General features: G+C 34.7%; 1 protein-coding gene across 1 annotated transcript in view; it reads right to left on the reverse strand.

The window, feature by feature from the left end:
* Positions 1-81: 81 nt before the first annotated feature.
* The window catches only part of LOC127851348 (synaptotagmin-12-like), a 47623-nt gene continuing 24879 nt past the window's right edge, over positions 82-22825 (reverse strand). The window contains exons 2-10 of the mRNA XM_052385073.1: positions 18098-18275; positions 14329-14494; positions 13520-13655; positions 10376-10508; positions 9517-9579; positions 8959-9108; positions 8547-8667; positions 5300-5433; positions 82-4076 (exon numbers count right to left, since the gene is read on the reverse strand). Coding sequence (XP_052241033.1) covers positions 3906-4076; positions 5300-5433; positions 8547-8667; positions 8959-9108; positions 9517-9579; positions 10376-10508; positions 13520-13655; positions 14329-14494; positions 18098-18265 — 1242 coding nt within the window. The 5' untranslated portion in view covers positions 18266-18275 and the 3' untranslated portion in view covers positions 82-3905. The remainder of the gene's footprint in view (positions 4077-5299; positions 5434-8546; positions 8668-8958; positions 9109-9516; positions 9580-10375; positions 10509-13519; positions 13656-14328; positions 14495-18097; positions 18276-22825) is intronic.

Below are 22825 nucleotides of genomic sequence, written 5' to 3' on the forward strand. Positions count from 1 at the left end.
CGTAAACATGAATGGTTGTATTGTATTATTGCTGTGCGAAATATTAAAAAACACACGCATATGCGGTAGTTGTTTGGATAAACTTTATTGAATAAAATATATATGTAAGTAAAACAAATCACAATAAAAACACAACGTGGAAAACTTAAACGTGAAACAAGAATACCCGACACTAAGAAAATCAATACTATCCTTGGTTTGATTGATTCAGTTTAAATGTAAAATTGTAATTAGAAGATTATTGTCTTTTTCAAATATTAGCAAAGACATAGTACGATGTCTTTACGAAAAACCATGCATCTTATTTTATCAAACTGAGCGAAAGTCTTTTTAAGCATAAAACCGAATGCCGAAATGATTTTAGTATTATATAATGGTATGGCAACGGGTTTAAGGTCACATTATCAAAAAAACAAGCAAAACAGCAGTTTCTGAACTTTGGCAAATGAATAAGAACCGAACAAGAGACAACAATAGAAAATAATAAAACAAGCGTGACCAAAACCATAAAATACGTCAAAAAAACGAATGGTTCATTAACAAACCTCAAAGAATCGAAGATGGCATAGAACAATAAAACAAAAAAATGACATAAGAACTGTGAAACATTCAAATATTCAAAGCTTTTAACATGAGTTATATTCATGAATAATGATGGGTATTGACAAAATGCTATCTAGAGGTATAGTATCGTATTTGCTAATTAAAAACCGTCGGTATGAACATTTAATTACATACTATGATACACATATAAAGCTGATTTTCGAATCGAGTTCCATTTTATGACACGTAAACCCGATTTATATTCACTAATGTTAGTGTTATTCATTATAAACAAATTATTTGAACAACTTAAAGGGGCCTTTTCACAGATTTTGGCATGTTCTGAAGTTATTCATTAAATGCTTTCTATTGATAAATGTAAACATTTGATCGTAAAAGCTGCAGTAAAAAATTAAGAATAAAATTAAAAAAAGGAAAAAATTTTGCCTTTAGCAGGTTTCGAACCAGTGACCCCTGGAGTCCTGCCGAGGCCCTGAAGTAAAAACGCTTTTACCCTCTCGGCTATTTTGCCGAGTATACATTGATGACGTATTTTATACCTTATAAAAGCAATCTTCGTAGTGTCACAAAATTTAACGACAACAACAGAACTCTCCAAATTATTCAATCGTTTCGCGTTGCAACGCTTTATAATTTTAAGGTTTTAAAATCGTCAAAAGATGCATATAATGGCTATATTAGACCATGTTAAATGTTCAGTAATACTGTTTCCTCTCAAATATCATAACTAAAACGAAAATTTGCGAATCTGAAACAACTTTTTTCAATTTTGTAAATTTACCAAAAAGTGAAAAGATCCCTTTAAGATTTGTGTTTTCAGTTTTGTCGTGCGTGACGTAAATATAATGACATTTTAAAACAATTGAAGCTTTATGGGGATAATATCACGCTTGAATTTCAGTTATCCCATAATACTATGTCAATGTGCAAGCATGCTTTTCTACCTTTAAAGCAGTGGAATTGGTGTACAATGTCATCATATTTTCGCGCACTTTCAAAGTGATATCTTAACAATGCAGCAGATGTTTACCACGTCGGCAGAAATACTGCATTATACCCGTGCAATATAACATAACAAATCATATAACAATTATTTTTTTGATAAACTTTGAAAACACCTAAATATCAAAGTTGGTGTTGAATATATAAAAAAAAAATTACCGTTACCATCTAAAATAATTTAAGCGCTTTGCACACTTGCCGAAATGAAATAGGATGAGTCGCCTTTTGTTCAAAATAAACTTGGCATCCCGATAAAGTAAATTTAGTAATTGTTAAATTGTATGGTAAAATAATTACTAAATTAAATAGTCTTATAAACGCATTTGTCATTTCTTAGCTTTTCGTATGGAAAACATTTATTTGAGACCAAAAACCAACACTTTTGGACGATTGCCTTTGAACGAAACCTGTCGTAAATTGCATACATGTGCAATAATATTTCGGATAATTCATTTGAAATACAGAATGCTGTCGTAAGAGTTTGATATTGTAAAGAAATATAAAGAACACAAACAACTGTCGAAATTTTATATTTTGTAGAAAGTTCAATACCGGTTCATATAACATCATAATGATTACCGCAATTTAAAAAAATCATCTATAATGCTTTAATATGTCTTGCCTCCTACTAGCATGATCGCGAAACCAGATATGCTTTCATATGTCTTGCCTCCTACTAGCATGATCGCGAAACAAGATTCTTAGTCTCCGGAATGTCAAATCAAGTCTCGTTCTTGAATCATCTGTCTTTTATTAATGTACGTAAAATGTCATCCCAGATTAGCCTGTGTAGTTTGCACAGGCTAATCAGAGACGACAATTTCCGTCTAGACTGGATTTTTGTTTAGAATAGACTTCCTTTAAACGAAAAATAAAATAAAAGCGGCGAATGTAGTCCCTGATTAGCCTATACGTACTGCACAGGCGTATCCGTCACTGATTATCATATGTGTACTGAACAGGCTAATCTGGGATTACACTCAACGCATATGCTCTTGGCCCATTTTATCCCAGAACGCGGCTTATTAAGAGACCCTTTGAAGTTCAAAATATGTACGGAAGAAATGGTTGGTTAGCTTGCTATTCGTATTATTGACATTTGAACGAGTGACGCAATATCAATACATGGATACATCCCCAGAACGATTTAAAAATAGAAAAACTCATAATAATAATTCACATATTGCTAACATGTACGCCATATTCTAAATGAGGAGTGTGAAAGGTATGAAATGGCTGTATGGAAATATTGGAACGCAATACAAAGACGCAACCTCCGCGCAGAGCTTGTTTGTTGTATGTATTTAATCCTCATAATGCAGTACCAGTACCTGCAACAACATGAGGTGAAATAGACATGCGTGATTGTTTTTCCGCATTTAATGCATATATATTATGTGTTTTTTATTAGTATAATGATCCGTATCGTCTCTTCTTTATTATTCATCTTTCACATTTCTCTAGACGACTAAAGAAATAATTAATATCTACTCGTAAACAGATGTGAAATATACGTGCCTGATTGTTTAATATGTTGCCATAGTTTAATTTGTGTAATTTTTGTTGTAGACATTTACAAAAATGTGCACTGTCTATCAATATTATTAGCAAATTCATCCACATGATATGCGTAAGATAATCCACTCTCAATTTGGTTTATTTTACATAAATATAAACAGCATGATAATCGATTGCCACCTGTCACAATATGTATTAACATTGCGATTGTTTCCAACCACTGTCATGTATTTTGTAATACGTTATGTACACTAATTATTATTGTACACCCACTTTCTTTTTCACGTGACCTTTTGAAATGTTTAATATAACATGGCTAAGACAGACGATGCACTATGTACAAGTCGAAATAAAGTTCTGTTCTGTTCTGTTTGACTGGAAAAAAGCATAACTGGATCAAATCCCTGCCTTCATAACCAACCACGTGATGATAGCCGAGCCGCGTGGTACAATACTTTTCCGATGTTATTTTTACTTGTTTCGATTGAGGTAATTTATTTATTATTATGATCATTTATAAGCTTATACACTATTTTCAAAATATAAAAGAAAATGAGCCTCCGTTTCTTAATACAATACTTAAACAAACAAAAATCCTACCAAATCTGGTAGGATTTTCTTGTGTTGGCAGAGATTGTATGTGAGAGCATGGAACGACAACTCTGTGTGGACATTGACAAAGACAATAGTGTGCTGGTTCTTGTAAACACCTACCTAGTGTCCTGAATCTTTGTTTGGTTCAGGTTGTTTTGAAAATGAAATATATTATGTGCAAGTAATGTGTTGTTACATAAACAATTTTTATGAACTAATTGTGTATACTATTTTCTTAAATAATGCCACATTGCCACGGGTTTCCGTAGTGACGTCATCATCTGGTTCCAATGGGACAACTCCGTACCGGAAGTGTTAGCACCGACGATCACGTGACCCAAAGATGGCGTCTTGTTGTCCGGAAGTAGCTCTGCCACCGTGATGCGGAGCTGAACAGTCTGTTATAACATAAAATAATATAAATACAATCAACGTTTGTTAGCAACGTTCACTTAAATAATTTCATCCGCGCCGGCTGGCTCAGTTAGAAGAGCACTTGAATACAAATCCCATTTCGAAATCCCGGTCTGGTCATTTAAAAAGTGTTAAGAATGGTCATGTACTTATTTATTTGGCCGTTCTACCCTTACTCTTTTTTTAGGTAAATTGTGGGCACATTTCCGATATAAATATAGGCATTAATACTGGTAAAGTAGTTTAAACACGAAATGTTTGAACACAATTAGTGGCCGCCATAATATTGATAAAATTATGTTCAAAACACGGAAAACAAAATATGTTGTCACAAAATTAAAAACAATATAATATTACTTAAAATAAACTTTTATATTTCGGTAGTAAAAATATACAAATCCGCGATTCACTCTCAAAGCGTTCAAACAGCATTTGCCTTTGAACTTGAACCGACTATATAAGGCAATTATTTATGTTAATGGTAATATAATAATTGTGATATAGGTACACATGCAATATTCTCGACTATAAAGTAATGTACTGATAGTTTTACAGGTAAAACAATCAAAGGTAAGCTCCAATTGTATTTCAAGGTACTTTGAGATATGCCTTCATACAAAAAATCATTTGCATTTCAGGACCTTTACCAATTAACAAAAAACAACAACAACGACTCGGCGCTCTCATAAACACTCATAAAACTTTGGTTTCCATATTGGGACGTTAATCAAAATATAAACGATACACACACCTAAGACTTTACATTTGTTATCCCTTTCAGCGCTGGAACCGAATTTTAAAGGCCTTTGCAAACAGAACGTGGCGTCTCATCAGGATCCAAACTGTTTGCTATTCTGATAGTATTCTTTGAAAACAATCAAAGAAAATGCTAATTTTAGAAATTCAGCAGACAACATTTTTGCAGACGACAAATTTCCCAGCATGCAAAGGGTTAACTATACAGATAAGCCTTGCTCTGAGAAAAATGCGCTGAATGCATGTGCGTAAAGTGTCGTCCCAGATCAGCTTGCTCAGTCAGCACAAGCTTATCAGTGACTCCGTTTTAACGAACAATTTCTTTAAAGCGTAAAGTGTCGTCTTTTATTAGCCTAAGCGGATAGCACAGGCTAATCTGGGGCAACACTTGGCGCACATGCAATACACCCCGTTGTCCCACAGCGAGGCGCAGATTGACTGAAACACCCACCGGGAGGGCTGATGCGGGCACAGAGAAGATCATCGCCTCGTTAAAGATCGGGTTTTGCTCGCCTCGCTTCACCGTGGTCTTCTTCTTGTTCACTTTCTTGCCGTTTTGGAGCAGGTACACCTTCACGAATGGGTCTGAACAAATATACATATGAAATTTATCGTGAATTAGTAGTGTATTATGATCGACCCTTTTTAGTATGTCAAACAAAAGACCAATTTGATTACAACTCCCATTACACATAAACCAATCCTTAATATAACAATGCAATATGAAAAATAGACATGGAGATCTTGCAAAAGATAGCTGTTGTTGTTTTTGATTTTTACAATTATGTGAATAAACCGCCAGTATAATATTTGATAACCGATGTAAATAAATGTGTTAATGTATGTCACCCAAAATAATGCGACGAGTATATCCTTAAACGATTGTTAAAAGAAAATATACATCTAAAAAATATTTGGGCGATTCTATTGGCAAGGAAACTTGTTCCGGCTGCATAATAACCACAAGAACAGGTAAACAAAAATTATGAGCGATACATGTTTTTCCATTTTGTAACTTTCTGAAAATCTAAATGAGTAATCTTTTCCTTTATCCCATCATAATAGTGGCTTAACAAAAGCAAAGAACTGGCTCAGTTTTAAATGGCGTATACGTATTTTTAACATCTCTTTGTGGTTTGGGTTCCAACTATCATCCTAGTCATGTGACAATTATTTAAATAAAGAGTGTTGGTACAAAAATGAAAGTGCTTTGCAAATTCAATATATTAGAGACGGCGTCTCAAGTAATAAAATTAATAATAGGACACCAATACAAGTACTTTTCGATAAACTGTTTTACTTTATAAGATTGTACGTTTTCCGCGATAGTTTTATAATTACTTTTTGGCAGTAATATCATTCACCCAAACATAAAGTTCAATTCACTAATACACCCATGTTACGTAATTGGACAGATTTACACTCTGTTTTCCTACTTCTTCTTGAAAGGCATAACGATGATACTGAATGTGTACCATATGGTTCTGATATCTTGTCAACAATATTGCATTTAGGTGACAGTTTTCTTATTTAGTTCCGTCGTGCCTTAATCAGTTGCAATTCAATTGCTCTGATATATCTTAACCCCGAGTAATAACATTGTATTTTAATGGACTATTTTACAAACTGTCGCATTTAAACGAAGCCTTCTTTTTGTATCCATTCCAAAAACAAAGAACAGTGTACATTTTACCGCATAAATACATGTACCTTTAAATAGCAACATACTGAAAACTTGTTCGACTAGGATTTATCATCGTTTCAAACTGATATCATTAAACTACGTATGAAACGCGAATTAATTTAATAATTTTGAATGCTTCCGTTGTTTTCGTTAAGATCTATTTTTTTCATGGATTGCTGCTTACATAATCTGCAAAGCATGTGATGCAATATGTTGATCAGAAAGGTGGACTGTAGTAGCTGTAGCTTTTTCATCACGGGCTCGAATCATTATTCGGTCACCTTTTTTTTCTTAGGCTAAAGTAATGTTCATGTTGTTTAATTGAAAGTTCAATATATAAAATTAAGACACTTGATAACAAACTTAAAAAAGCTCAATAATGGGCAATATCCAGTAAAATCCAATCCACCGACTTAAACCCCAAATGCATTGCATTTACCGTAACAAATTTGGTGATATCCCGAGCTTAAGTCATTACTTTATGCTTTAGATCGTACTATGCGTATTGTGTAGCATTGTGTGGGCAATGGATCATTATCTAAAATTAAATACCTCCGAGAGAATTTTAAAAATTTCGCTTCAGATACTATCTCTGGAGTTTTATTATTCGTATTTATTTAAGGATTCCTTCCCAAAAAACTTTACATTACTAATATAGGCATATCTATGATAAATATTTTTTGTTGATTCGGTTGTTAATACATTGTGTACTGTAAAAATCAGAACATTAAATAGTCACATGAAATATGTATAAACGGTTATTTCTTTATATGTTATTATATAGTAGCTTAGGCGCTTGTGTGAATAAGCCATTATCTCATGCGAGTTGACCATTCGCAACCGAAAGTCCAATCTTGCAAGAGTTATTAATGGAGACAACACCGATAACATATACAGCCATTACTTATGTCTAACGCAATTTTCAGCTGTGTATCTGAAATTGATATCTCAAGAGCAGCAACATGAAAGATCAAATTAAAAGTACATGAGTCCGACTTATCGTAAACCGCTGAGTTTGATCCGTTTAGAACACTCTTGTCTGTTTTATAAAGTTGCAAGTATTAAGTATCAGTGTCTCATCAAAATCTTAAATTCCTTAAACAAAATGTGGTAACAGTATACTAAATTATCATGTCATGTACTGTACTCTCTAACAAAGTATCATAGTTTTCTCGAAGGCATGTTGTACACTTTAAACTATTGTTCTGGTTAAATCTTTGGGGGAAAGTGGTAGGGCATGAATAGATATTCACTACTAAATCCTTTAAATATGATAACGTTATAGACTATAGTAAAAATGCACTGAAAAGGGTTACATTCCACTGGAAAACGGCCGGAAAAAAGTTGCAAAAACAGTCGAATTTGAATGGTGTCAAGTTCTTTCTTGGTTTGTACAGGACATATCTTTTTATTGCATACATCGATTCTGCTTAGAATGACATTTAAGAAAAGGTATGGTTATGGAGGTTTCAATGTGAAAATGTTGCATTTATTTTCGCTTAAATTTGTCGCTTTTAAATTGAATAATATAGGGAAATATATAGTATACATGTATTATGACCTAAAGTATCAACGTGTTGCAGCTTTTATAAGCTTTTATAACATATTCAAACATGTATGTATGCGATAATTGGGGGCTTATCAGGTCTTTTAATATTTGACGAATATATCAAGTTTAAACTCTGCGCCAGTAATTTAACATCATTTTTTCCATCGCTGTTCAATTGACGGACCTTAATACTAATATAAAGAAACATATAAATTGTATCGAAAAGTGCTATATATCTGCTTCTATTACGCACAACCAGTGGCTTTCCTATGCTGCGTTGCAAAGTACGACTTTAGATAATGCTGCAAAAATATATAACGTTTCATGAAAAGCCCAATAAATCTGCTCAGAAAATGTACTACGAGTGTCTTTGCTCCGAGTTCAACATAAGTTGCTGGCCTTTTTAACGCTCTATCGATATATTCACTTTGAAACAAGCGCGATAACTCTGCTGCTAATACGTACCGCCTGTGTCTTTGCCACTGGTCCAGCGCAAGTTGCGGGCCTTGACAATAACGATGGTGAGTCGCTCAGCCGTTGGGAGATAACTAAGGGAGAACATCATGTCACCGAACTCCGTGGGCTTCTGTAATATATTACGCTTTTTTGCAAAGAAATTAACAGGCGGACTTTTGACTTTTTAACATTAATGATGGATAACCAAAACACAAATAAGTTATGACCGGCTAGTTAACAAGTCAAGTCTCGAAATTGTATTTATCTTACTAGGTACACGAGCATTTTATCTTAATTGGTCCAGTACTAAACGGAATTAATAAACTATCGGTGTGGAATGTATTTCAAAGTTACTATATTTGGTAGTTTGTACACCCATTGTGTTGTACTGATAATTATCTCATATAAAAAGATTGCTTACGTCATCGATATCTCTGAGGTTAAGCCACATTTTGATTGGTTGTCGCAAATCCACGTCCCCTACCCGAAGTTCTGTTTCACCAATCACCTTATGCCGTTGATATTTGTCGATTGCAAACAGTTGAAACTGGACTATCTTTTGGTCCAAGACCTGAAAATAATGTATCAAAACCGTTATGCCATAAGCGGCCGGCGTAGCTGCAGACCTACTGGTGCTACCCTCTTCGTAATAAAGTAACGCAATATGATATAAGGTTCATTTGTATACTACACATGATAAATTACAAATTTAACGCAGATCACGTTTCTGATTGCATTCGTATTACATAAGTCTATAATTACTGTTTAGTCATCAGTAAAACTATTTAATAAAAATAACCCGTGCAGTTCGAATAGTTAATAAAGGTTAATATTGATGTATTTGCTCGACGCGAAAACAATTCAGGATTTCTTGGACATGCAATTAAAGTGTTATTTTTTACTTACCAGTTATATTCATAAACTTTATATTTTCACATGTTTAAATATGCTTTTAAGAGGAACAAAAATTGTGCAAAACCTCTGGAGAGAAGTTGAACAGAAATCGCTCTTTGAAGACTGGATCGGTAGTGTTTTTCTGAACCTAAAATATAAAAATGTTTAACGTCACGTATTTGAAATGAGCCTAGCTCTCGGGAAAATTGACTTAATGCATATGCTCTAAGTGTCATTGACTTAATGCTCTAAGTGTCATTGACTTAATGCTCTAAGTGTAATTGACTTAATGCTCTAAGTGTCATTGACTTAATGCTCTAAGTGTCATTGACTTAATGCTCTAAGTGTCATTGACTTAATGCTCTAAGTGTCATTGACTTAATGCTCTAAGTGTCATTGACTTAATGCTCTAAGTGTCATTGACTTAATGCTCTAAGTGTCATTTTAGCCTGTGTAGTCCGTACAGGCTAATAAGTGAGGACACTATCCGCGCGTATGGTATTATTCGTTTAAAAGAAGTCTATTCTAAACTACAATCTAATTTAAGCGTAAAATTCGGACTTCACAGGCTGATCTGGGACGATACTTTACACACAAGCATTAAGCCCATTCTTCCCAGAACAAAACTGAAATACACTTCCATTATCAAAAGTAAAAGCAATATTATATAAAACATGAATTTACTTGTAAGAAAATAACATAATGAGTTTAGAATAAAAAGATTACATATGGTATGGATATGCTTGATAATATCATTATCAAATTACAATATTACAGCTACTAGACCAACTGTTGTTGCTGTTGCCGCTTAATAAAGAATCTTAATAACATTGCATTAAAGATCTTCTTATTTTGGAAACTATTATAGCGCATAAGCCGTCGATTTACATGCATTTTTACATGTATATATTTTTGCTGAAAAATTGTGTATATAACAAAGTAACCTTTGTTTGGAATTTGCATTCTGTTTCCGATGGTATGATAACTGCCCGGATGTAGGTATCTAAGGTGCCCGTGTATTGGTTGGCTGTAAGGTCACGTGCCTGAATAACGCTTATTACCAGCTCCGTAACCTCTCTAAAACAAAAATAGAAAAGATGGACAATTAGTTCAATTTTAATAATAACATATAAATGACGGCAATATGTAGGGTTTATTTGGAAGTTTAAGTCAATCATTTAACAGAAAACAGTGTCGTGTGGCCAACATTATACAACAAAAAATCCACCTAGTCTTCAAACTTCTCGACCAATATGGATATCCCAACAACTAGAGATAAAGACATAAAGACCTTTGCGACAAATTTAGTCACAATTGCAACATTACATTTACTTAAGTTGTGGGATTTGACAGTGGTTTAAATGCACCTTGTCTAATAGTCAAATTGTCTAAGTAGTCATAAAGCGACTTGTAATATCACCAACATGGCATCTTAAACATCATTTGCGAAATGATTTGATCTGAATAGATGGTCATGTACAAGGACGGAGTGGTAACTTCTCTCCTGCTATAAATGAACTCTGATACCGCTAGACTTTTGGTACATACAATAAAAAGACAGACTTACAAACAGACAGTTTATTTCGACTTGTACAATGAACATCGTCAACAACATATAATGAAAACAGTACAAAATTGTGATAGGAACGCAGTTGTATACATATTTACAAATCATTTACTTAGCTTAAAATAAAAATGACCGTATGGTATGTGCTTTTGTTATGAATATAAATGGGTCCGCTTTGTTTGGATCAGCCTAAACGGTTCAATCATTTAACTATCTCGGCATTGTACTATCGAGTGGTGGCTTATTTATACAGACTACTCAAACGTTATCAGATAAAGGCTTCAATGCTATCGGGTCGCTTTTTTCAATCACCAAAGACATGCATGTTCATGTTAACATAATTGTTAATTTGTTTGATTTGTATGTTACTACTATACTGTGGGTTTTCTTTTAATGCTGAAGATATGGAAAGAGTTCATATAAGATTTTTTAAACGAGTACTTGGTGTCAAAATGAGTATTCCTACCGGGTAATTCAGCAGTATATGGGGAACTAGGGCGATACCCTTTATATAAAAATCGGTATGCAAGAATTATTAAATATTTTATAAAATTGTATACTGTTAAGCAAACTTATTGTACATTATATAGTACCCTGTGATATATAAAAACGGTGCTGAAAATATAATACGATGTAACAATTGGATAACCAAGTACGGGACTTTCTTCAAAATAGTGGTTTTGTCGATGTTTGGACATAGGTTAGTGGTGAAATGAATTAAAAGTTCATTAACATTATACAAAGAATTAAAACATTGATTTGAGTTATTGGATTACCTTAACACCTCCACAATGTTAATTTAAGAAAAGCTATATAAAAACTGTGACTTTCGTCCCACATGTTTAATATTGTATCCGGTAGACATATACATATTCATAAAATTGAACGTAAATGAAGTTAATGTAGCTCAGATGATATCGAATACAAATATCATTTTGTACTAGTATGTCCTCTTTTTATCAATATTAGGAAAAATATATGATACCGATAAATTATATGGATGCTTATATATTGTCCGTTTCGTATTAAAAGGTTAACAGGACTTGTTCAAGTTCTATGAATAAACTGTCTGTTGTGTTCTGTTATGACACTCTCCAAGCAGAGTTGTCGTTCCATGATTTCACCATTAATTGCATGACACGAATGTAATGTAGCTGTTTTATTTGAGATTGATGCGATGAACATGAGTGGAATGTGAGAAAATGGAAACCAAGCACGAACTTTGCTGATCACGTTTTCTTATTATTCAAATCCCCACATAATACGTCGGAGATTTGACAATTCACTTGATTTTATTTAGTTGCCTGGCAACAGTAAATGGATTCCAAGCAATCTTACTGTGAACGCAATAATGCCGCAAATTTGTCCACGAATTTAAACGACAAACGCATTGTGTCATAATTCTTGATTTATTCCAAAGGGCAACTCAGTTTAAGAACTATTTCTGAAGAAATGGTAAAAGGTTTCCTTTGATGCTTACAACGAAAACTATCGAACAAAATATTATTTTCGCCAATTCAGAATAATTTCTTCTTAATAAATACAAAGCGAAATTGAATACTGGAAAGTATTATTAGAAAAAACATTTTCTGCGAGGGGCCCGATGCAGATTCGTACTGAAATATTCCATAAGTAACTGTTTGTATAATAAGCAGTTGCAGTTTTAGTAAAACATCTGTTGCATTAGAATCGAACCCATTTATTAAACTATTTACGAGTAATGTACATTAATTAATCGCATTTAACATAATGATGTCATGCTTTTTACGTGTCCTCTGGCTCGTTTCATGATAGACGCACTTGCCTAATATTCACAGCGTATAACGTTTTGTTAAAAAAAATTAAAGCCTTATATCTCGGCCAACAACACTTTAGAGTGCATTTCTACTTATCAGGACAACAGAAAGTTGTCATTTAAGCGTGATTCGACAATTACTTACAATTATAATTTCTATTGAAATTCGCCTCGCTCTGTCACAATTATGGCTTTCTGCCTTTGCTTAAGTTTTGTCCCAGATTAGCCTATGCAGTCAACACAGGCTTATCGTGGGCGATATTTTTCGCTTTTGTTGAAATGTCATGTAAAAGAAGTCTTTCATAAACGATAAACAGCCCTAGGCGGAACTTCTTGTCCATAATAAGCATATGCGGACTGAACAGGCTAAGTAGGGACGAAACTTCACGCATATGCATTAAGCCCCGTTTTCCAAGAGCGAGGTTAAAATGAAAAAATAATTTTTGCTATAATTGTGATCACGTCCTTAGGGTTGTTGATGTGAAGTCTTATTACGATAGTTGTGTTATTTTTCTTGTATTTCAAAGTAACCGATTATGTAAGAATACACGTATTTCATTTATAGAGAAATTCCGAACACATGTTGTATAACAGAACTCATTTCCCGAAACATTCTTGTCCAAAAGACACTGTCGAATACTATAAAATTCACGTTTAAATACAGTCGCACATTGACCGATAACATGCACGCGAAACAGAAAAAGTGCTCGTATACGCTGCCCATACCTGTCGTATTCCAGTGCGAACTCCAGCTGTCCGTGTTTTGGCATATCCGGCTGCATGTCCAGCACGGAGGAGTCGGAGGCCACACTGTCACATGACTCGGCCCTGCGTATACCATGACTAAACTCGGCGTCCGAGGCTGCAAGGTGGCGAAGTTAACAGATGAAAAGAAGAAGGATATCAGTGCAAGACTGTATTTGACCCTCGCTGAAAATCGGGGATTATGCAGGTGCGTTAAGCATCGTCCCAGATTAGCCCGTGCAGTCCGCATAGGCTAATCAGGGACGACACTTCACGCTTTTATGGAATTTTCGATTAAAGAAGTTTCTAAACGAAAATAAAGTGTATGGGTAAAGTGTTGTCATTGTCGAAGAGGAAAGCCAAAATGTTTATCGTAGAAATATAGCATTTTATTGGTAAATGCAAAATCGATCTACGTTAAAAGTAGAGCTATATTTTACGCTGTAGTAAAACTAGAAGTAAAGGCAATCATCTGTCAATAACGCCAGTCTTCCAATTGCCAGTTACTTATTATTACTCGCACATTCACAGACTTACAGACGTGTGCAATGTTTATACGATTTTACACCGAATGATATATTTTCTTTTGAATGCATGCATGTGAACCTTTAATATTAGATCGAACGAGTTTTTTTTAAAACGTAGATTAACGCATATGTGTTCTAATTTTAGAATTCGAAATATACACGATTCACAAAAGACCATACTTCAAACACGAACATAGAAAAATCATAAAATTTACTACTATTGCGATCAAATACATTTACTGGTCTCTAACCGAAGTCTCCTACCCATAGATCCCGTTCCCATGGATACGGGACTGCTGCGCGCGCTTTCTTCTCGGGGCGGCGAGTGGCTCTCGATGTCTACGTAGCGTGGGTCGGTCTGCAGGGTGTCGTACTGGACGAACTTGCCCGCCCCCTGGTCCGCCTGGAAGTCTTGGGACTCATCGCCCACCTTAACATTGAAAGAGTTAATTTGAGAGTCTTTCTAGAAAAAAGGCTAAATGCATGTGCGTAAAGTGTCATCCCAGATAAGTCTGTGCAGTCCGCACAGGCTAGTCTGTGACCGCACTTTCCGCCTTAAGTGGATATTCGCGTAGAGGAGTGGTCATGTAGACGAGAAATACCATAAAAGTGGAAAGTGTCGTCCTGCAATAGTCTGCGCGGACTGCACTGACGAATCTGGCGCGACACTTTACGCACAATTTTCACAATACGAGGCTCATTTTCAAAACAAGGGCTGTTTGTAAAACATGCATGCCCCCCATATGGGCTGTGCGTTGTAGTGGCAGCCATTGTGTGAATACGATTTTTGTCACTGTGACCTTGACCTTTGACCTAGTGACCTGAAAATCAATAGGGGTCATCTGCGGGTCACGATCAATGTACCTATGAAGTGTCATGATCCTAGGCAAAAGCGTTCTTGAGTTATCATCCGAAAATCATTTTTCTATTTCGGGTCACCGTGACCTTGACCTTTGACCTTGTGACCTCAAAATCAATAGGGGTAATCTGCAAGTCATGATCACTATACCTATGAAGTTTCATGATCCTAGGCGCATGCGTTCTTGAGTTATCATCCGAAAACCATTTTACTATTTCGGGTCACCGTGACCTTGACCTTTGACCTAGTGACCTCAAAATCAAGAGGGGTCATCTACAAGTCATGATCAATCTACCCATGAAGTTTCATGATCCTAGGCGTATGCGTTTTTGAGTTATCATCCGGAAACCATTTTACTATTTCAGGTCACCGTGACCTTGACCTTTGACCTAGTGATCTCAAAACCAATAGGGGTCATCTGCAAGTCATGATCAATCTACCCATGAAGTTTCATGATCCTAGGCGTATGCGTTCTTGAGTTATCATTCAAAAACTATTTTACTATTTCTGGTCACCGTGACCTTGACCTTTGACCTAGTGACCTCAAAATCAATAGGAATCATCTGCGAGTCATGATCAATGTACCTATGAAGTTTCATGATCCTAGGCCCAAGCGTTCTTGAGTTATCGTCTGACAACCACCTGGTGGACGGACCGACCGACAGACCGACCGACAGACCGACCGACAGACCGACCGACAGACCGACCGACAGACCGACCGACAGACCGACAGACCGACCGACAGACCGACATGAGCAAAGCAATATACCCCCTCTTCTTCGAAGGGGGGCATAATAAGTGTCGATTCATATATGCATATAGGTCAGTTTACAATAGTATACATTTGCACTCTGAAATGAATGGAATATTGATTATGTTTTAAATAAATAAACGGGACGAATAAAACTGTCATTTAAACGGTTAAAAACGGACCTTATTGCTATTTCAGAGACAGTAAATGGCTGTGCAAGCTTATAGCCGAGAGATCAGTTCTTAAAGAGACCGTCAACCGCGATTGACGAAAAAAGAAAAGTTTTTAAAATACCTTTTTTTTTTTAAACAATTATTAGTTTATATTGATTAAAATCACGACTGGTATATTACAATACTTGAAAAAAGTTCATATTTTCAGAATATTCGGTAATACAATTTCGCGATGTGAAATCGAAAGTACATAGCGAAAATAGGTGACATTACGATATACACACTCTAAATAACGCAAGTAGATTGATCATTTTATATATATTATATATACAATTCACTACGCATGCATAATTTGCATTCCTGTGTTTACCACGAGACGATGATGATCAATCTACTTGCGTTAATTATAGTTAACTGGTACCTGTACCCAGTAAAATTTATTACCGAATATACTGAACATATGAAAAATTTTCAATATTTTTCAAGTACTGTAATATATCAGTCGTGATATTTTAATCAATATAAACTAATAATTGTAAAAAAATGCGGTATTTTATAACTTCTTTTTTCGTCAATCGCGGTTGACGGTCCCTTTAAAGAATGACACAAAATTTAGTCAATATTTCTCGGAAGCTTTCATCATAAAAACTATTATTTTAGCGCTGGATAATGAATTTGATATCCACTAATATAGCTATTTGTATCGTCTCCAATTGTATACAAACACGTGGGCATATATTGGCGTCATTTCCGATCGTCTAATTCCATTTCCGGTCACAATAATATTATGCTTTCCTATTTAAAAACATCGACCTGTAACCACGAGAAAACATCTCCACGAAAAAAATATTCACAATTACAAGACCAGATAACAAAATATACATAAACAGATATTTAGTTATTGAAAATATATAGGAAATACACATCATCCATAACGGTATTCAAGAAATGGATTTCTTTTTATTAAAAAAGATTTATACTCTTTTAATTGAGCGTATATCATGTAGAAGTTATTGACAAGCTCAATGTAATATATATTGAAACTACATACAATATGCTTGTGTATGTGTTCATTTCGCAACAGTGATATTCAAAAACATAAAAAACTAGATGTGTTTGTGAAACACTTTGTCCCCCCCCCCCATTTATTTGACCTTTGACCTTGAATGATGACCTTGACCTTTCACAACTCAAAATGTGCAGCTCCATGAGGTACACATGCATGTCAAATATCAACTTTCTATCTTTAATATTGCAACAGTTATGGCCAAGTTTGACGAAAACAAACCAACAAACAGACAGGGCAAAAACAATATGTTTCCCAGTATAGACTGGGGGACACAAACAAATTAGAACCTTACTGTTCCGCAACCTTAACCAACAGTATATACTGTTAACCGCATTTTTCGTTTGTTTTAAAACACATTGCTTTTATCGAATCTACGATCTACACATGCACTTATTAAATTGAAAACGGTTAGCAAGAATAGCGTTGTCTTTGTTGATGCGTCTGTTCGAATAGTTTGCTAAATATTTTCGCAAAACATATATTTCTCACATTTGCCTAAATGAGTATTCGATTCTTATACACGACAATCTTATTTTAATCATTTTGTGACAGTCGCGAAAGCATTTAGTTTTTCATACAAAATAAAATTTGATTTGATCCTAAAAACAGCAAGTGTATTACCCATCGGTTTATAGTTGTATGCTATTTTTAATAGACTTATTCCGGAATGAGCTATATTGTGAAACGTTTAAGCATCGCTCTGTGAAAACGGGACTTAATGCATGTGAATCTAGTATCGTTGCAGATTAGCCTGTACATTCCGCACAGGCTAATCAGGGACTTCACTTTCCGCCTAGACAAGATTTTCGTTTAGACACGAAAACTTCCATAGAAGTCCCTGATAAGCATATGAAGATTGCACAGTCTATCTGAAACGACACTTTACGCACATGCATTAAGACCAGTTTTCCTAGTGCAGTGTTATTTAATCTAGCTGTTCACAACATCCTGGCAAATTGAAATTCATTCAAAATCCTCTATCCTATAATCTACATCAAAGATTACTTAAATTACAACACAAGTGGTATATAAATGTCGTAATGATAATGATCACAACTTTAGTGATTCCACCCAGCATGTAGCCCGTATATTGGAAAGTGATCAGGGTTGTGATTACCTAACGGATAAGTTGTTGTTTTTTCCAAAGAAATCATGAAAACAACTATCACTATTCTACCTACCATGTATCCATTATATTGCTCGTTTTTCGTCAGCACCGCCTTCTCTTCGCTGCTGGCGAAGCAGGAAGTAATTCGATAGATTCCGAAGTACCGGATCAGCACGGCAATCACGACCACCGCGATCACGATCAGTGCAATCACCAACAGCGCGATACCGACGTCACTCATCGCGAGCTGCCTAAAAAATAGAATTTATGAATGATTAAGGAAGAGGCTGAAAATATCATGATCGAGTTTTCAGAAATATTTAATAGAATTACAATACTAGTGACATCACTGTTACATAGAGTTGATTGAAATCACAGTGGCAAAGTGGTGACTTTGCTGCGAAATAGAGGGGGTGTCATCACTGTAACATATAGGTGACATCACTGTAACATATAGGTGACATCACTGTAACATGTAGGTGACATCACTGTAACATATAGGTGACATCACTGTAACATATAGGTGACATCACTGTAACATATAGGTGACATCACTGTAACATATAGGTGACATCACTGTAACATATAGGTGACATCACTGTGACATATAGGTGACAAAACAGTAACATGGAGGTGACAAATGTTGATGTTGCTATTTAATATTTTCGCACGTATTCGACCCTAAAGTTAATAAATTGATATTATGGGTAACCATTGACTTAAATCACTGATTTTCAGCTTGTGATATTCGTATATCCGTATGGGGAATCGATCGTTTCATATACAAACCAGTCGTATTCAAATCAGTGAATTACAATATTCTAAACCAAACATCGATTAAAACATCCTTATGTTCATAAGAGCCTTATATGTAATAAAGTGATATTTTCCCTTAGCACATATTGCTGATTTCGCTTAATATAATAGTTTCAGCTCTTATAACGGTCGTAATTAGACTCTTATAAAATAGAACTATACTGGCATCAGCCCACATACTTCACATCTGTCCTTATTGGTTTTAAAGTTTCCAATTCAATATTGGAGACAATTAGTTGTCATCCTCCATCGATTTGTAACACCTGCGTTCATCACGTCCACACTTTGCATTCATGCAGACAACATGTGTCATCCAGGCAGTGGCCATACTGTTGATTGCATTACCGTATCTTCTATCAATATACATGCAGGGTATTATGAGTTTTGCTACGAAATATGTTTATAGTTGCTAGGATACATACATATCCACACATTTTAGGAGATGAGTACTTTCATAAATGACCGATGCTAATGTTACAGCTTTCTCTATAAGTCGCACTCTGAGAAAAAGGGGACGTTATGCACGTGCGTTAAATGTCGTCCCAGATCAGCCTGTGCGAGAGTAAGGACAACATTTCCCGCTTTATGGAATTTTCCCTCTTACCGAAAATCCAGTCAAGGTGGAAAGTGTCGTACCTGATTGGCCTGTATGAACTGCACGGGCTAATCTGGGAAGACACTTAACGCACATGCATTTAGCTATTTTTTCGCAAAACGAGAGTCATATCATTACAAAGTAGAATTTAGACGGATATTAGCAAGCTCAGTTGGTAGAGCTTGAAACTGTTAATACAGATTCCGTGATTGAGCGCTCTTATAAGCCTCCCATACACATTACCGGCGACGAAATACGTCGTGAAATATTTTTCCAAGAGCATTTGCCCCTTTCCTTTGATTCCTGTAGAACATAACATTAACCACGCAATTGTTACGCAAATGCAAATACTAGTTGAAAGCTGTCACAACTAGTTCTGTTTTTCAACATCATAGCAATCTCAAGAGACATTCTATGTGGGTGACAGTGGTAATATTCCATAATAGTTGGATCAATGGTCGGAGTGGTGAGGAGTGAATGAAAAAGGATACTGTACACAACCACCATACATATCATACGGTGTAGGGCAGAGGCGCCTTTGAAGTATAAATGGAATATTTTAAATAGATTGAAACGCAATTACGGTATTAATATATCATGTGGAAGCATTAATGTTTTTGGCATGGATGGGATGGATTAATACGATATATAGTTCCATTCTACGAAGAAGTGTAAAAGATCAAAAAGATTAAATCAGTGCCTATTTAATTGTAAAATGGTAAATTTGGACAAAAATGTCATAGTCCATACAATAATCAGTGCACAAAACAACAACATTTAACATACATTCAGATGCATGAATTAAATGTATTTCCTCCAACATACACATTATAATTTCAATATATATGAGGCACTCTTGTTCCGCTTGTATACAATGTATTGATTGCGTGAATAAGAAAATCCAATAAGTTGAAGGCACTTTATGATATCTGTCTTTAACGATGTCATTGCGTTCAACGAAAGTAAAATATAGTTGTCTTTTATACACAAACGTTTTTTTAAGCATTCCTTAAAAACCAAAACATGTCAAATAACTCGACTGGTATACTGCACCAACTAGTTTTAACTGGAATCAAACACTTACAGTGGCCATGAAACAGCAAAAACAGTCGATTAGGTAAAGCAACTTTCAAACAACTGTCTGACATACTTCATAAATATTACAAGCGATGATCAGCCACTACCATTTATTTTTGTTTGAGAAGCAGTTGTGCAAATGCCGTGAGCGATATAATGCTCCTATGTTTGTTTTCTCCAGATTGTTTGACACAAAATTGACAAAGCCTTTGAGAGCTTCCTATAATAACGCTATAAAAGTCGGAAACGCGGGTACAATATCGAAGGTGAAAAGCACTTATTAGCATTTTAGAAAACACTCCAATATGTTTAAATCAAATGTATAAAATAAAACAAAAATATACATGTACTTTTCAAAACCCATACCGACAAGCACACAACTAAAATTGAACGGAAAACACAGCCAAAGTTTATCATTCCTAATACATGTATAAAAATATACACTTATAACGGAATGCCTTGCATATCGGTTATCTCAAAGAAACAAAACATCTCGGACTAGTTACTCTATTAACATCACCATGTGTATTACTAGTACCATAAATGCTTAAAGGGACTATGCCAGTAACATGAGCTCCAAATCGACGATTTAAAAAAAAAAAAAGAATATCATTCAAACTCTTGTTATCCTTCTAAATGACATGTTCATCATTACTGAGAATTGCGTGAGTAAAAAAGTTCTTAATGTTTATTTCCCATTTTTCGCAAATTGATGTACATAATTGTCTCGTCCATTTTGAAATTCCCGGAAAATATGTGGGGAATGCAAACGAGCTTTAACGACCGAAAGTGTTTACCCCCTTAGTATTTCTCGAGTTAATTTTAAAGCTTAAGTATACATGTGTGCTGTACATCACAAATGCAGCATGTGCTGCATTAATCGAGTGTGTTGAAAAAAAAACACTATACATTTACCGATACTCAATCCGGAATATCTCATCAAAAAGCGACATATTAATCTTATTATTTCTTCGTAAGGTGGTATAATGACGGTAATCACGAATAGCTATCAGATACGAACATAATTAAATTACTTCGTTAATAATGTAACCGTTTGTTTACAAACATGTTTCATCGATATTTTTGATAATGTGTAATGAATCTGTTTCTCTCAACTGTTGAAGCATGAATAATTTAACGGTGTTGGATTTGTGGTATTTTAATGCTCGACGAGGTTTTGAAATTAAGTGTATCTGGTAGAAACTACACGATTCAATGAGATATGTAAACAAAGTGTTTAGTACAGTAGTGTTAAAGATAATACACAAAAATGAAAACACTAGAATCCTCATGGAAAGCGAAAAATCTAACATTTTTGTTTCGTTTTTTATTTATCATTATGTATTACTGAATTTTTTACTTAGTCGATTTCTCTTCTTAAAAATTTCAAAGGGACCGTTAAAAAATCAATATATATTACAAATACATTACAAGTGATACAACCGACAACATTCCTGCACAACAGCATAGTGTAAACAATAACGAAAAAGTCGCTTTCAAAATGAATTGTAACACTCAATAGTATTGTTCAGATTCGTATCAAAAGAACCTTTATTAAAAAATACCATACATAAACTAGAAATAAATAAAGACGATACAAAACTTTTCCCGACGAAATGGCGAAAAAATCGCTCCAAAGTAGTAAATACATCAAATAAACTGAATAACAACACTTAAGACATGTATCTTTTAGAAAATCAAACACTTCGCAAAAAACGTAAAGCTTTTCATTAAAGTAAGACAGAATATCGCAATCGAATAGTCCAAAATCCCTTTGGCACAATGTTTGGAATACTCCAAAACTGACAATTCTTGTAGTAATTTCCATATTACTTCGTAATTATGCTCTTTTGATGGCATAAATGCCTTCGCCACTTTCTTTTCAAAGTGTTATACAACTAATTCACAATTGAGTGTGCATTTTTAATAGAAATTTGAAGAAATTGCCTTCGAATAACAATATTAATGTTTTCCTTTCATTTTGGATAACTAACTATATGTTTTTAAAAAACGCTTTTTCATTGCTTAGATCTTCATTGCATAAACTATCAAGCCAATCATGTTGAACCTTACATTACTGTACATCGTGCATACACAACCATAAGATGTGTTTACATTGATTCAACAATTATCTGTGGCCTATCAAACAATGTACAGATTGCTAAATTTCTCTTATATGATTAAATTGTGAAACAATATTTTTCAAATTTTAGTTTCGCACCTGTGTCCGAGATCGAACATATCACTGTTTTTCATGAAACTATCGTAACTGATCCAATAACAATTTTAGAATCCAAAATATAACTTTTAACG

The sequence above is a fragment of the Dreissena polymorpha genome, chromosome 11 (genome assembly GCF_020536995.1).
Source record: "Dreissena polymorpha isolate Duluth1 chromosome 11, UMN_Dpol_1.0, whole genome shotgun sequence".
NCBI classification, from domain to species: Eukaryota; Metazoa; Mollusca; class Bivalvia; order Myida; family Dreissenidae; genus Dreissena; species Dreissena polymorpha.